The following is a 14,783-nucleotide window of genomic DNA, read 5'->3' as shown; positions in this document are numbered from 1 at the left end:
AAGGGGAAGAGCTCGGGATGATGGCATCGCACACACCACAGCTTCAGTCTTTATCCTGGGAGTTTGTTTTGATTCATAGTTTGATTTGATACAGTTGTTTCACAACATTTTATTATGAGTTGAGATATTTGACGTATGGTTTTTATGATATGACGATCAGTATATGATTTTTATTATTATTAAAACAAAAATTTTTGGGTCGTATTTTGGGATGTTTCACGTTTCTTCCGCCTTACACTTAATTTTTTTTGGCCATTTATATAACCCTCCCCCACATCCACTTTTCTCTATACCGCCATCTCACACCAGATAACACTCCTCACACCGCTTACCGTAGTCGTCATCTCCGCATCACAACACCACTGTCTATGTCTTTACCTAAGCCACCACTCTTATCTTTCTCCATAATCGGTGACCAACACCACCGCACACCATCATCTCCACCACCTCACAACTAATACCATCGTTGCCATCATCTTTGTATCACAGTACCCATCGCACCACTATTACACCGGCTACCACTCAATGTCGATGTTTTGCCCTGACCTTAGCCGTTACTTTTAGGGCTTATTATTAGATCCAATTTTATATGTTCCATCATCTTTCTTCCCATATTCACAGTCCCTGTTTTAACATATGGGTTTGATTTATTAATTAGCACCTTGTTTGTCCGACACTCACTTTTCTCAGCAAACCCTAAACTCAACAACCATCCCACCACCATTCTCTATTATCGTCAATTGACCATAGCCATACACGTCTTTCACTACCGCTTATCTATGTACACCTCCATCACCATCTTCTATTCTTTATTACCTCTTTATTTTTGTGATTTTGAAGGTGTTTTTTTGTTCTATTTTGTAGTCTTAACGTTAGAATGACAATGTATGGTGAAATCGGCTTTAGAAAAGTAAAATCGGCCTATTTTAGCCTAAACTTCAGGTACATTCTTTTTCTCATCCATTTTTTTTTTGTTAAAGGGTATCGATTATGAAATTTTATTATTGTTATTGATTGTGAAGCTTTTGTCCATCAAGAAGTTCTCCCCTTTATAATTTGGCTTCTAAAAAGTGACGATAACTCTTGGTTTTTTAATTACATCTTATTTTTATTCGATGATTTGCATATATTTTAGGATTTATGCAGAAAAGATTTGTGGGTTTTCCGTTATCTCACAGTAAAAGGATCAAATGCTCACAAAATTATATACAATTCATTTTGTTGGTTTTTAGGGGTTTATTGTCAGTTTTTTTATTGTTCATTTTGTTTTTTTTCTTCTTCTCCTCTACTGTTGCTAGGGGTGTTCACGGTCCGGTTTTTTCGGTTTTTAGGTCAAACCGTTAGTAACGGTTTTTGCTTGCCGAACCGTTGAAAATTTAAAACCGAACCAAACCAAACCGTTACTAACGGTTTGGCTCCGGTTTGTTTTCACGGTTTGGGATTTTTAGGTCCATTTTAGTCGAGTCCATTAAACTAATTTAGTAAAATAAATCGATTATGTTGGTACATGAAAAGAAAAACTTGTAAAAATAAAAATAACCTAACACGACTAAGTTACATGATGCTTACTAATTTAAATAATAAAATATATGAAAACACTATCCTTATCCATATCCTTTTTTAAATATTGAAAAGGAGACGAATCTAGAAAAAAAACATATTTGGTGTAGTAAGAGGGGTGATATTATCGGCGTCGGTAACGATAGATATTAGACTAAAGAACAACCACAGTCGAGACGAGACTCTGCTTTGCGATTTTGAGTCTTTGCGATTAGGTTTAGGGCAAGTGGAAACAAATCAAATGATTGCTTGGAGTTGGAAAGGTGGACTCTCAGTTGTCGGGCTTCATTTACACTATAGTAAACAAAAGAAACTACTTGGAATCTAGGCTAAATAAACATGAATTTTAAATTTTATTATCTATATATAAAAATTAATATATAATTCAATAAAATATAACTACATAATATATATATATATATATATATATATATATATATATATATATATATATATATATAGAGAGAGAGAGAGAGAGAGAGAGAGAGAGAGAGAGAGAGAGAGAGAGAGAGACTAAAGAATAACCACAGTCGAGACGAGACTCTGCTTTGCAATTTTGAGTCTTTACGATTAGATTTAGGGCAAGTGGAAACAAATCAAACGATTGCTTGGAGTTGGAAATGTGGACTCTCAGTTGTCGGGCTTCATTTACACTATAGCAAACAAAAGAAACTACTAGGAATCTGAACTAAATAAACGTGAGTTTTAAATTTTATTATCTATATATAAAATTTAATATATAATACAATAAAATATAACTACATATAAAAAACTTATATAACTATAACTATATTGCGAGTAGGCTTCCGTTGAATCAATGGCCGTTTCCAAAAAAAACTATAACTATATATATATATATATATATATATACACACACACACACACACACACAAATCTTAACGGTTTGGTCCGGTTTTTATACTGTTTGAAATCTTAAAAACCGTAAGCAAAACCGTTCACTACGGGTTGAAAAGTTCAAAACCGCAAACCAAACCATAAAGAAAAATACAAACCGTAAAACCAAACCGATGACCGGATTGGCCGGTTTCACAGTTTCAAACCGTACCGCGAACACCCCTAACTATTGCGGGATAGGATATGCATCCTAGAGAAATCGCAGAACTATTGCAAGGTAAACCATAATAACCTACTAAATTCTTAAGCATTATCTTAGTTAGGATATATCGTTCTATTTTCAAATCTTGATACTATTAATTTGTTTTAAAGGTGTGATCATTACTGGTGGTATCAAATGTCTTAAGGTCGAGGAGAATCCAGATTTTTGGATCATAATTTTAGTAGAAGTTGAGTCTATTACCTGAAACTAGTTTAACAAAAACATCAATTATTCAGCTTAGATCCAAATGTAATAACTATGACCATATTCATGTAGATGTGGATACACAAGTCTCTATGGTTCACTATTGACACATCCATGGGGACAACAGTAATCAATTCAAGGTCAATTTTGTGACTTTTTTGTTTTTTTGCTTTTGAAGTTTCGGGTAATGGGGATCTATGATCCTACTATCTAAAAATCTTGATTTGATGCTCTAAGTTTATTGATTATAATGAATTTGCTTGACGTGTCACGAATTCTTATGCAACTATACTGAATTCTCTTGCAAATCGGGTACATATGTTTCCTTTTTAGCGTTCCATGCTTTTATATAATTGAATTGTGTGTCATGTTTCAGATTGAGATGGATGTGCACTGTTTTTGTCATGGGGTTAGGGATGGCTTCATGGTTGCAAGTTGTGATCGTAGAGCTTCATGTTGGTCACTTGCTTGTAGGCCTCTATTCATATTTTGACTTGGATTTAAGGTAAAACATTTACAGCTGTGTCAATTAGTTTTTGTTAATTATTACTGAAGTAATGGTTTTTTATTTATATATCAATCGACATTTTGGCCCTTCTTTGGATGATTTTACCCTTCATGTTGATGTTATAGTCTTTTGATGGCCTTTGAATTTTCTCCCTTGCCTTCATATAGGATGTTCATTCTTATATTCGGTTTCTATTTATTACACTTAGGTGTAGACCGATGACTTCCAGTTTATATGTTTACAGCTTGTAGTGACTGTCACTTGTATCTTCACACCCGTTCACAAGCCATTTTGTTGTGGGGTGTAGGAATGCCATCTAGATTCAGGAACTTTTCTTACTTTAACCATTTACCAAATGCAGGTTAATTACATTGTCTTTTAACTCAAATTTAAGATGTTTGTATATTAATTTCATTTTTTTATGATTTTTTAGCCAGCACATGATTAGAGGTCAGGCTACAAATGAAGAACTTAAATGCTTGAACAAAAAGGTTTGAAATCTACCTTATGTATTTAAATATTTTTTTTCACTTTCATTTCATGTAATATTTTCTATAAAAATACACAAATTTATTAAAAAGAACATTAAAAATTATTCAGAAAATGTCATTGTAATATTAGAAATTTGGATTTCTGCATATTTTCCAAATAATAATAATAATAATAATAATAATAATTATAAACAAAAATATGCAGAAACTAACATCGTACTTTCAGAAACTTGGATTTTCTACTTATTTTTCAGAAAAATCAGAAATTTACAAAAAAAAAAAAACATAGTTTCTACATATTTTTTGGAAAATTAGATTTTCTGCATATTTTTCGAAAAAAAAAAAACTAACAAAAAAAATTTAGAAAACATGCCGAAAATAGTATGGTACTTTCAGAAAATCAGATTTTTAGCAATTTTCCAGATATTGAAAATTACCAAAACAAGTTTAGAAAATAACATTGGATTCTAAAAAATCGGATTTCCTGCATATTTTCCCTAGAAAAGTAAAATTGCCAAGAAAATAGCATTGTATTTTAACAAAAACTGATTTTAAATATGTTTTCTAAGTATTTTCCAGGAAAAAAAAGCAGAACAATAAACTCTAGAAAATAAGTAGAAAATATCATTGTTGATAGGATATATGCTGGTGACTTTTGTTTTGAGCATTGGGATGAATAAGAACAAACAAATGTTATTTATAGAATAACTATCTTTTAAAAGAAGCGCATAAAAGATTTGGATTTCACCATTCTTTAATGAGGGTGAGTGGAATTGAATTTTGTTATTTTATTACCAAAAGAACAAAATAGCATCGTTACATATACTGAAATATATAGAAGGGGGAAATTACCAAAAATTGTCATTATATATGTTTGTTAAATTAGAAGTAGTTTGCTATTACGATATAAAAGTAATATGTTTTGATGAAGTATGTTGCTAAATTTAAATTTTGAATTCCAGTAAAACTAACACACCTATTTGGTGCAGTCTTATGCAACTCTTGGATTTAATATAAGAGGTTAAGCTTGCTATTAGTGATAAATAATTGTTATACTTTGAACATATTATTATTAGGGAAATATGATTTCCAACCAAATGAATCAGATAAAAGATTTGTAGCACTCCGGATGAGGACAACACCACCACCATTTTGACCCCGCGCGCACACACACACACACACACACACACACACACATATATATATATATATATATATATATATATATATATATATATATATATATAACGAGTATTCTGGCATTCTAATTTTATTTCACAACATTGTATTTTTATTTATTTTTTCTTATTTAGGTATTGTACTTTGCAAAGACATTGGAAAATAGATGTTGGATGTTAATTTAAGAAACAATGTGGTATGGGATATGTAATTGTAAATTATTTGCTGGAGAACAAAAAATCCTAAATAATTTTACTTCTAATTAACAATCTTTGCAAGTTTTTCATATTTGAAGTCAAATGTTTCTCCTTCTATAGTAGTTGATTGGTCTTCAAATTTTGTTAGAGGAACCGTATTAAATCCTCAAAAAACCACATAAATCGTCAGGTGAACATGACAACTATGACGGTCATCCCCGAGAAAACAAAAGGGAGTGACAATAAGAGAAAATTTTGGAACAAGAGGAAGGGCCAGCCGACACAAGAGCCCATAAGAAACAACTAATTGTGGCAGTTCACGTTGCTACAGTTCCTGCCGCTCCAGCACCCATCAAACAATATGCTGGAACTCTCCTACAATGCAACAAGTGCAACTTTCATCATCATGGAGCCTGCTGAGAGATGCACTGCTATAATTGCAACAAGAAGGGGCATACCGCCAGTTTCTGTAAGTCACCGCACAACAAACCACCCAAGCCACTAATATCGGGGTGAGTCAGGCTTGCTACGAATGTGGTGAAACGGGACATTTCAAGAGGGAGTGTCCAAAATCAGGGAATGACGGATGTGTGGGAAGGGTTTTAACAACGGGGCATGAGGAGGCCATGAATGATCCTACTGTGGTTACCGGTACGTTCCTCCTCAATAAATCATATGCATGCATATTTTTCGATAGTGGTGCGGAGAAAAGTTTCACGAGCCACAAGAAACACTTAAACAAAATCCCCAATCACTAAATGACTCATTTCACCATAGAAATGGAAAATGGAAAGACAAAGAGCACTAACGATATATACATAGGATATACCCCCATTCTAAACGACTATTCTTTCCAAATCGACATAATGTCGGTCACAATAAAAAGTTTTGATGTTATCACTGGCATGGATTGGCTAAGTCCTCACCATGTCGATATCCTATGTTACGAAAAGGGTGTTTGCCTTAACCTGCCAAGTAGTGAAACCCTCGTCATTTATGGCGACAAACCCGACACGAACCTTCGAATTATCTCTTGTGTCAAGGCTCAAAAGTACCTACGCAAGGAATACCACGCCTATTAAGCCCACGTGGTGGATGAGAAGCAAGAAGTGAAAGACATCAAGGATATTCCCGAAGTCTGTAACTTCCACGACATATTTCTTGAAGACCTCCCAAGAGTACCACCTGAACGCCAAGTTGAGTTCATAATCGACTTGATTCTTGGAGCCACCCCCATAGCCAAATCCCCATATCGTTTAGCATCGACAGAAATGCAAGAATTGTCCAGTCAACTGAACGAAAGCAAAGGATGTTAGATTAGGTGTCTAAGCCCATAACTATAATTGGTATGTACTTGACCCGATAGTTTCATGGTCCATTTTGGGTTGCCTTCACTAGAACAATTTGATAGATGAATATTTAAGTAAGAGGTTATTTATGATTTGTTAATATATTATAAGTATAATATATTAATTGAGGAATCTTATTATTTAGTTAGTATTGATCAAGAATTAATTAAGAATTAATTTAGTGATAAAAAAAGATTAACTAAATTGATACATATGAGTTGGGCTAATGATCCATGGTTTGATTTGTGATGGACTTATGGGTTAATCCATGAAGTATTTATCCAAATCAAATTGATGGATCCATGAAGTATTTTGTGATGGACTTTTGATATTCTATATATATATATATATATATATATATATATATATATATATATATATATATATATATATATATATATGATGGGTTTGAGCCATAAGAACATTCCTATGTGCACATACAAACCCTAATGCTTGGATCTAGGTTTCTCTAAATGGACATGCAATGTATCCAAGACTTTGATTGATAGATCTAGTGTAAACATTCAAATCATAACATACGAAATCAAATCTAAAGGAATACCTTGAGTTGCTTGCTTAAATCTTCTTGTCCTTGGAGCTTAGAGTCACAATTGTCACTCCTCTAGTGGCTTACAAACACCAACTAGCAAGAGGATGATAAGAGAGAGAGAGAGAGAGAGAGAGAGAAGGGTGAGAAATCGGCCAGGGTTTCTTGAGATGCAAGAGTTCTGATTTCCTCCACCCAAAGGGTCTATATATACTAGTGAGCTTCCTAGGGTTTCACCCTTAAAACCCTAATTGGATAACTTAGGCCCTAAGCAATCCAATATCCTTATTGATAAGCCTTGGATGATTTCTAGGCTCTTCCAAACCCTAAAATCGTCCACCCTCTTATTCATAAGGAATCACAGCCCAAAATACAACTATCGTACAATTGACAATTTATGCCCCTTTATTTAATTAATTTCTTTAAGTCACAAAATTAATTCCTAATTAATTTATGACTTATATTAATCAAATAACAATATTATTATTCCTTATATTATTCTCATAATATATTAATAATATTTCTTCTCTCGTTATAAATCATCATGTCAAGTTGCTATGGTGAAGGCAACCCAAAAGGACCATGCACAACCGGGTCAAATACTTGCTAAATATAATTACAACCTTAGACACTATTCCAACAGTCTCCCACTTGGATAACTCTAGTAACTATATATACAAGCACAATCTGATTCGCAATCGTAGCTCTCAAAGACGCTGTCAAACTCTGATCTCATAAGTCCTGTCCTTTAGATAAGTGATCGTATAGTCCTCTGTTCAGACATCACGCAGACACAATCTTTGTCCAGCGTTTAGTTTCTCAATCTCAGATTTATTCAACATAGAACTTAATCGAACACATCAATTAGTTCTGACCGGGCCCGACACATAAGTCAAATCAAATTATCGAGCGGCCGAGATATCGCTTTTACCCTCTTAGGATAAAAGTAACAGATAAACTTCGACTTATATGCATTTACTTATTCACTAATCAATTATACACAACAATGCGTTTTATAAAAGTAACAATGCTTTTACCCTCTTAGGATAAAAGTAACAGATAAACATCAATTTACTGATGCGGTTTCGCATCATCAATGTACAACCAATTAACAAATAACAAACCATATATCTAGGTTTTAAGACCATATGATATTATCATCTTGCGATCACTTACAATACATATATATCTTAAAGTGATTCCAGCAAGCGCGGGTTTGTTTCAATGCTCAAAACTAGTTCATAAGCATTCATGAACGTTGCAGCAAACCTTTGCTATGTCTAATACCATTTAGACAATCTACATACCAATTCATGACAATCTTCTTTCATATCTACTTCCAACATATGAACGATCGTGGACTATTCGAATAATTCGATTATTCTTAATAACTTAATTATTCAGGAAGTCAAAACATGCAAAGTGAAACAATAGTTAAACAATTAACATAAGACAATAACTTTACTTATAAATAATACTCCTTTATTTAATCATCAAATGTCAATTACATTTATCTATTATAAGTTTCTAAAACTATCTAATCTAAACTAATATCATCCTTCAGCCCAATACTCCTAGCATGCTGCAAATGCTTAACCCTAGTCAATCCCTTCGTATGCGGATCTGCTGGGTTATCTTCTGATGATATCCTCTTAACCATGAGGTGTCCTTCTCCTACTCGATGTCTAATAAAGTGATATTTTCTGTCGATATGTCGAGATCTACCATTATCCCTTGGTTCCTTGGTCAAGGCAACCGCTCCTTCATTATCATAGAAAATTTCCATAGGCTCCTTTATGGCAGGTACAACTCCAAGATCACCGATGAAGTTCTTCAACCATATTGCCTCCTTCGACGCTTCGCTCGCTGCAATGTACTTTGATTCACACGTTGAATCAGCTATGGTTTCCTGCTTGGAACTTTTCCAAGTTACTGCTCCTCCATTAAGGGTAAAGACCCAGCCCGACTGCGAACGGTAGTTGTCCCTGTCGTTCTGGAAGCTGACTGTCACACCCCCGAACCAGACGGCGGAAACGTCCGGGGGCTGTCGTGACTCAATTGAATACCATAACATTGAATATATATGAAACATAACAACATTCGTCACCATTCATTAATATAGTACAACCAGTAGCGTTTACATGTCATACATTGTTTAAACATTACATTCCCAAAAATTAAATTGTTCGGTTCGTACATAAATAAACTGCAAGTCGTCACTGAATATGATTTCCTTTGGTTCACTGGTTCCCTGAGAATACAAGTATTTTGAAAAACGTCAACATATGAAATGTTGGTGAGTTCATAAGTAGTGTTTGAAATCCAATGTTTGTATTGTTTGAAAACCACCAGAAAATCCGATATTTTCTGAAAAGAAAAAGCTTTTGAAAACGTTTGTGAAGATCCATAGGTATGCTTGTTTGTTTCTATACTTGTAAAAAAAATGTTCATTGAAGTTGTATGCATTTCAAATTTGTATGTATTGAAAACCCTAGGAAAACCCGATGTTCTCCTAGTTCCTTGAATTACATGAAGTTACATTGAAACCATTGCATAGCGTATAGTGTCAGTCCCAGGCGACGTTGGATTATTTTTGAGCATGATTAATTACTACAAACCCGCATTACACAAACGCCCAGTTTATAGCTATACTAACGATCCCGAAGGCGTCGTCCGTACTAATCACGTTATCCAATCGCCCTGACTAGGTGTAGTCCCACATCCGAAGAGAAAGAGGTCACGAAGACCCCGGTGACTCCATTAACCGGTTGGGGATAAAAATGTACGAGGGGTCCCCGACCCGCCTCGCATAAAATGTAGACTTTACTAGCTATACCAAAGGACCCTTGGGGACCAGTAGTATACAAGCCATTGAAAGTCCATTTACGTTGTGTCGGATCGGTAAAACCCAACACTCCGTAAAAAAAATGTCTTCGGGCCTTAAGATCAGGTCATTGGGCTAGCTAGGCTCAACGAACAAGATTTTACACTTTTGGGGCCCAAAGATGGTGCGTAGACGTCTGTGCACACTCGCATGTATATTGAATTCCCAAACGTTATTTGTATGAATCGTAGTGTCGTCGTGTTAGTAGTTTCGGATTTTTATTGGTTCGAGACCGAACCAATTCGTTTCACAACGATTTTGGTATTGTAGTGTATTGTATTTCGTCGATAGTCGCGGTGCCATTATTTGATCAAATTGCGTATATTGAATTAGCCTTGAAATTTTTCTGTTTTCAGCCCCTCATTGTTTGTAAAACTTACATTTTCAACCCTTTTATTGAATACTTTCCGGTTTGGTCCTTAAATTAATTTTCTTGACATTTTAACACCAAAAATTATTGAAATTAATATTTTTCAGCATATTTTTCATAGAAAACAGTTTAAGTCCCTGAAAATGCAGTTTTCTCGGTTTTAACCCTTCTTTTTCGCAACTTTGACAATTTTGGCCCAAATTGAATTTTTTTTGCAACTTTGGTCCTTTTTAATAAAAAAAACATTTTAAACCTTTGAAAAGGACTTGGATCACTTATGGTCCACTGTTTTACAGAAAATCATAGTTTTGGCCCTCCAAAACAGAAAAATTCGCATAATGGGCCTCATTGGGCCGAAAATGTCATTTTTAGCCCATTAAGCTTGAAATTTATGTTTTTAATCCTCTAAATGAGTAAATTTCCAGAAATTGTTTTATTGAAACTGTTTTGACACACTTCATCCATCAGAATTCGTGATATGTCAATTTGGGCCCTTAATTTTGTATTTTTCACATTTTAGGTCCAAAATTTGTGTTTTTAACCCAAAGAAAATTGTTATTAAACCACTTAACCATTTTTCTTGAAACACTTTGTATTTAGAAATATATTTGAAGCTAAAATCATTTAACACAAGATATATCTCGGTTTTGAGGGGTTTTATGGCTAGATCCAACCTTATAACACACAAATGCATACATATAAGCATGGAAATCATACAAGGCATACAAAACACATATAGATCTACACTTTCACTTGTATTCCCCCCCCCCACACAAAACTCATAAAAACAGAAAATAGGGGGTATGAAGCTCACCTTGGGTGTGGGGGCTCGGTTTTGCAAAGAAAATGGAAGGAAAATGAAGTGATTTTTGGCCTTAGCTCCCTTTGATGAAGATCTCGCGTTTGAGATGGTTCTAGGATGCAAGATCACGATTTTTGCATAGATTAGGAAAGGATTTTGATAAAACAAAGAATTTAATTCATAGATCCAAGCATTTCTTACCTTAGATGAAGAATTTTGTGATAATTTCCTCTTGAATGCTTCCTAAAACTCGAGATTTTTAAGTGGAGAGGAAGGAGAGTTCTTGAGATGATCTAGAGAGAATTTGAGAGATTTTTGTGGGTGTGTGTGGGTGTATGGCCGAGAGTGAGAGAGATAAGAAGAAAGAAGTGATCTTGATATGATGCTTGCTTGGAAACATGAGTTATGTGCATGTAAACCCAACAAATAAAAGTGAGGTGGCAACCCAAGGTCAACTCTCCCTTTTTCCTTGGGCTTGGGCCGAGAATGGGGAGAGAAGAAAGGATTTTTGGGCTTTTTGCCCCTAAGCCCAATATTAGAAGTAGCTTGGGTGTTTATTGGCCTTATAAAATAAAATTGTGATTTTTATGCTTTAATAAACTAGATTAGGTTAATCATGGATCAAAACTTTCAATTCATTTCATTCTAGGCCCAACATGGCCCAAAATGTTGAAATAAATTAGTGTGGGTCCAATTAGAGCCCAATTAGGGTTCTAAGCCCATGATAGTCTATTTGGAAGCTTATTGGTCCATTTGGATCCAATAAGGAAGTTCTAGTCCAAGGTGTACCTAAACAAGAACCTTTAGGGTTTCCAATTGTTTGATGACTATTTGTAGTACTTGTATGATGTATTTGATTGAAGTTTTTGATTCACATTAACTTGAATGTATAGATTACATGACACAAAATTTCCAGTTGTGACACTGACGTCACTATACCCTCGCACCTTTAAGTCATCACTCCCCCCGAGGACTAAAAACCATTTCTTGGTCCTCCGAAGGTACTTAAGGATATTCTTGACCACAATCCAATGGGCTCTGCCAGGGTTCCCTTTATATCTACTGACCATGCTCAAAACAAAGGCTACATCAGGGCGAGTACAAGTCATAGCATACATGATTGAGCCAACTGCGGAAGCGTATGGTACTCGGCTCATTTCTGCTATCTCGGCTTCGGTACTCGAACTTTGAGTCTTACTCAACTTGGCATTACTTTGTATCGGTAATTCTCCCTTATTCGAATTTTCCATACTAAAACGTTTTAGTACTTTATCTAAGTAAGTGTTCTAACTAAGTCCTATTAGTCTCTTACTTCATTCTCTCACTATCCTTATTCCCAAAATATAAGAAGCCTCTCTGAGGTCCTTCATAGCGAAGCACTTCCCGAGCCAAGACTTAACCTCCTGCAGTGTCGGGACATCGTTTCCTATGAGTAGTATGTCATCGACATACAAAACGAGGAAGCTAACTATACTCCCACTGGCTTTGACATATACACATGATTCATCTTCGCTTTGTACAAATCCAAACTCTATGACTTTCTCATCGAAGCAGAGATTCCATCTACGAGACGCTTGCTTAAGCCCATAAATGGACTTCTCAAGCTTGCACACTCTATTGGGATGCTTCGTATCGACAAAACCCTCGGGCTGATCCATGTAAACATCCTCAGCCAACTTCCCATTAAGGAAAGTGGTCTTGACATCCATCTACCAATACCATATCTCATAATCATGAAATGCAACAATGGCTAGCATCACCCTAATAGACTTTATTTTCGCAACTAGTGAGAAGGTCTCATCATAGTCAACTCCGGGAGTTTGAGTAAAGCCCTTCGCAACCAATTGCGCCTTATATGTGTGTACATTCCCATCCACATTGGTCTTCTTCTTGAAGATCCATTTGCACCCAACGGTCTTACATCCGGGCACATTATCAACCAAATTCCAAACTTGGTTGTCATACATGGATTGAATCTTGTTGTCCATTGCCTCTTTCCATTTTGCAGACTCCGGGCCTGCCATGGCTTCCTTATAGCTATTAGGTTCATCTAAATTTATTAATGTACCATCACTAATATACGTGTCCCCTTCGGTAGTAATATGAAAACCATAAAACTGGGGTTGAACTCTAACTCTTTCGGAATGTCTAAGAGGTAAGGACTCGTCAATTGGTTCAACCGGAGTTTCCTCCTCGGGTTGAGCGCCAGCGGTGGAGGTTCCTTCATCACTCGATTCTTGAATCTCTTCAAGCTCGATCTGCCTCCCACTGTCTCCTTGGATTATGAGTTCTCGCTCTCGGAAAACCCCTCTTTTCGCAACGAAGACTACATTGTAATTCGGTCTATAGAAGAGATATCCAAAGGATTTCTACGGGTAGCCGAGGAAAATACATCGCTCACTACGAGGTTCGAGCTTGTCGTGAGTATCTCGTCTTAAGAAAGCCCCGCAACCCCAAACCTTGATATGTGTCAACGAGGGAGCTTTCCCTGTCCACATCTCATGAGGTGTTTTGGCAACCTTCTTTGTAGGGACTCGGTTAAGGATATGGGCGGCAGTCTCTAAGGCATACCCCCAGAATGAGATAGGTAGTGAAGCACGACTCATCATAGAACGAACCATGTCCAACAAGGTTCGATTACGCCTTTCTGCCACACCATTCAACTGCGGTGTCCTAAGTGGCGTCAATTGCGAAACTATTCCGCATTCTTTGAGATAGTCGTGGAATTCAAGACTTAGGTACTCTCCTCCTCGATCGGATCGAAGAATCTTGATTTTCCTGCCCAATTGATTCTCCATTTCATTTTTGAATTCTTTAAACTTTTTCAAACGTTTCAGACTTGTGCTTGATTAAGTAAATATACCCATATCTATTATAATCATCGGTGAAAGTCACATAGAAGCGGTTCACATCCTTTGTGGTGGATCTAAAGGGTCCACATACATCGGTATGTATGAGATCCAATAAACCCTCACCCCTCTCACAAGTACCAGTGAAGGGTGACTTGGTCATCTTTCCAAACAAACAAGACTTACACGTGTCATCTTCCCTAAGGTCGAATGACTCCAACACTCCATCCTTTTGGAGTTGGGCTATGCGCTTCTTGTTGACATGTCCAAGACGACAATGCCACAAACATGCTTTATCCATACTATTGGAAGAATCCATGCATAAAACATCATTTCCTAGGTTATCTACAATCATAACAGTTTCATAAATTCCATTACACGGTATTGCTTCAAAATATAAGACACCATTTAGATAAGCATAAATTGAACCATTCTCATTATTAAACGAAAATCTAAATCCTTGTCTAAACAAACCATGAAATGAAATGATGTTTCTTGCCATATATGGTGAGTAGCAACAATTATTCAAATCTAAACTTAATCCATTACTAAACACTAAAGAATACACTCCAATCTTGGTCACAGGCGACGATCTTCTGTTCCCCATGATTAGATTTATTCTTCCATGCTCCACTTCCCTATTTCTTCTTAGTCCCTGCAATTCAGAACAGATATGGTAACTACACCCGGTATCAAGAACCCAAGAAATAGCATGAGATGAATCAT

General features: G+C 35.8%; 1 protein-coding gene across 2 annotated transcripts; it reads left to right on the top strand.

Moving 5' to 3' along the window:
- The first annotated feature begins 2,059 nt into the window (after positions 1 to 2,059).
- LOC145077030 (uncharacterized) lies at positions 2,060 to 5,345 on the top strand. Of its 2 annotated transcripts, none has more exons than XM_079022814.1 (6): positions 2,060 to 2,692; positions 2,788 to 2,864; positions 2,954 to 3,021; positions 3,258 to 3,386; positions 3,823 to 3,880; positions 4,957 to 5,182. In XM_079022814.1, the coding sequence occupies exons 1-6, from the start codon at positions 2,659 to 2,661 to the stop codon at positions 4,999 to 5,001; spliced, it is 411 nt and encodes a 136-aa protein (XP_078878940.1). In that variant the 5' UTR covers positions 2,060 to 2,658; the 3' UTR covers positions 5,002 to 5,182. The 2 variants fall into 2 exon arrangements, with proteins under 2 accessions (XP_078878940.1, XP_078878939.1); XM_079022813.1 differs by lacking the exon at positions 4,957 to 5,182 and adding an exon at positions 5,194 to 5,345 and having other exon boundaries at positions 2,303 to 2,692.
- Positions 5,346 to 14,783: the final 9,438 nt, after the last annotated feature.

This window comes from Lactuca serriola, chromosome 9 (genome assembly GCF_051521515.1).
Source record: "Lactuca serriola cultivar US96UC23 chromosome 9, Lser_US96UC23_V15, whole genome shotgun sequence".
Lineage (NCBI taxonomy): Eukaryota > Viridiplantae > Streptophyta > Magnoliopsida > Asterales > Asteraceae > Lactuca > Lactuca serriola.
The sequence above is the reverse complement of the archived record's forward strand: the minus strand, read 5'-3'. Positions and strand labels throughout refer to the sequence as shown.

Bases quoted from the DNA above. Each gene is read 5' to 3' on its own strand.
- LOC145077030 (XM_079022813.1), top strand. From the start codon at position 2,659: ATGCATCCTAGAGAAATCGCAGAACTATTGCAAG. The intron at 2,693-2,787 runs GTAAACCATAAT...TTTGTTTTAAAG, and splicing joins AATCGCAGAACTATTGCAAG to GTGTGATCATTACTGGTGGT. The intron at 3,387-3,822 runs GTAAAACATTTA...ATGATTTTTTAG, and splicing joins TATTTTGACTTGGATTTAAG to CCAGCACATGATTAGAGGTC.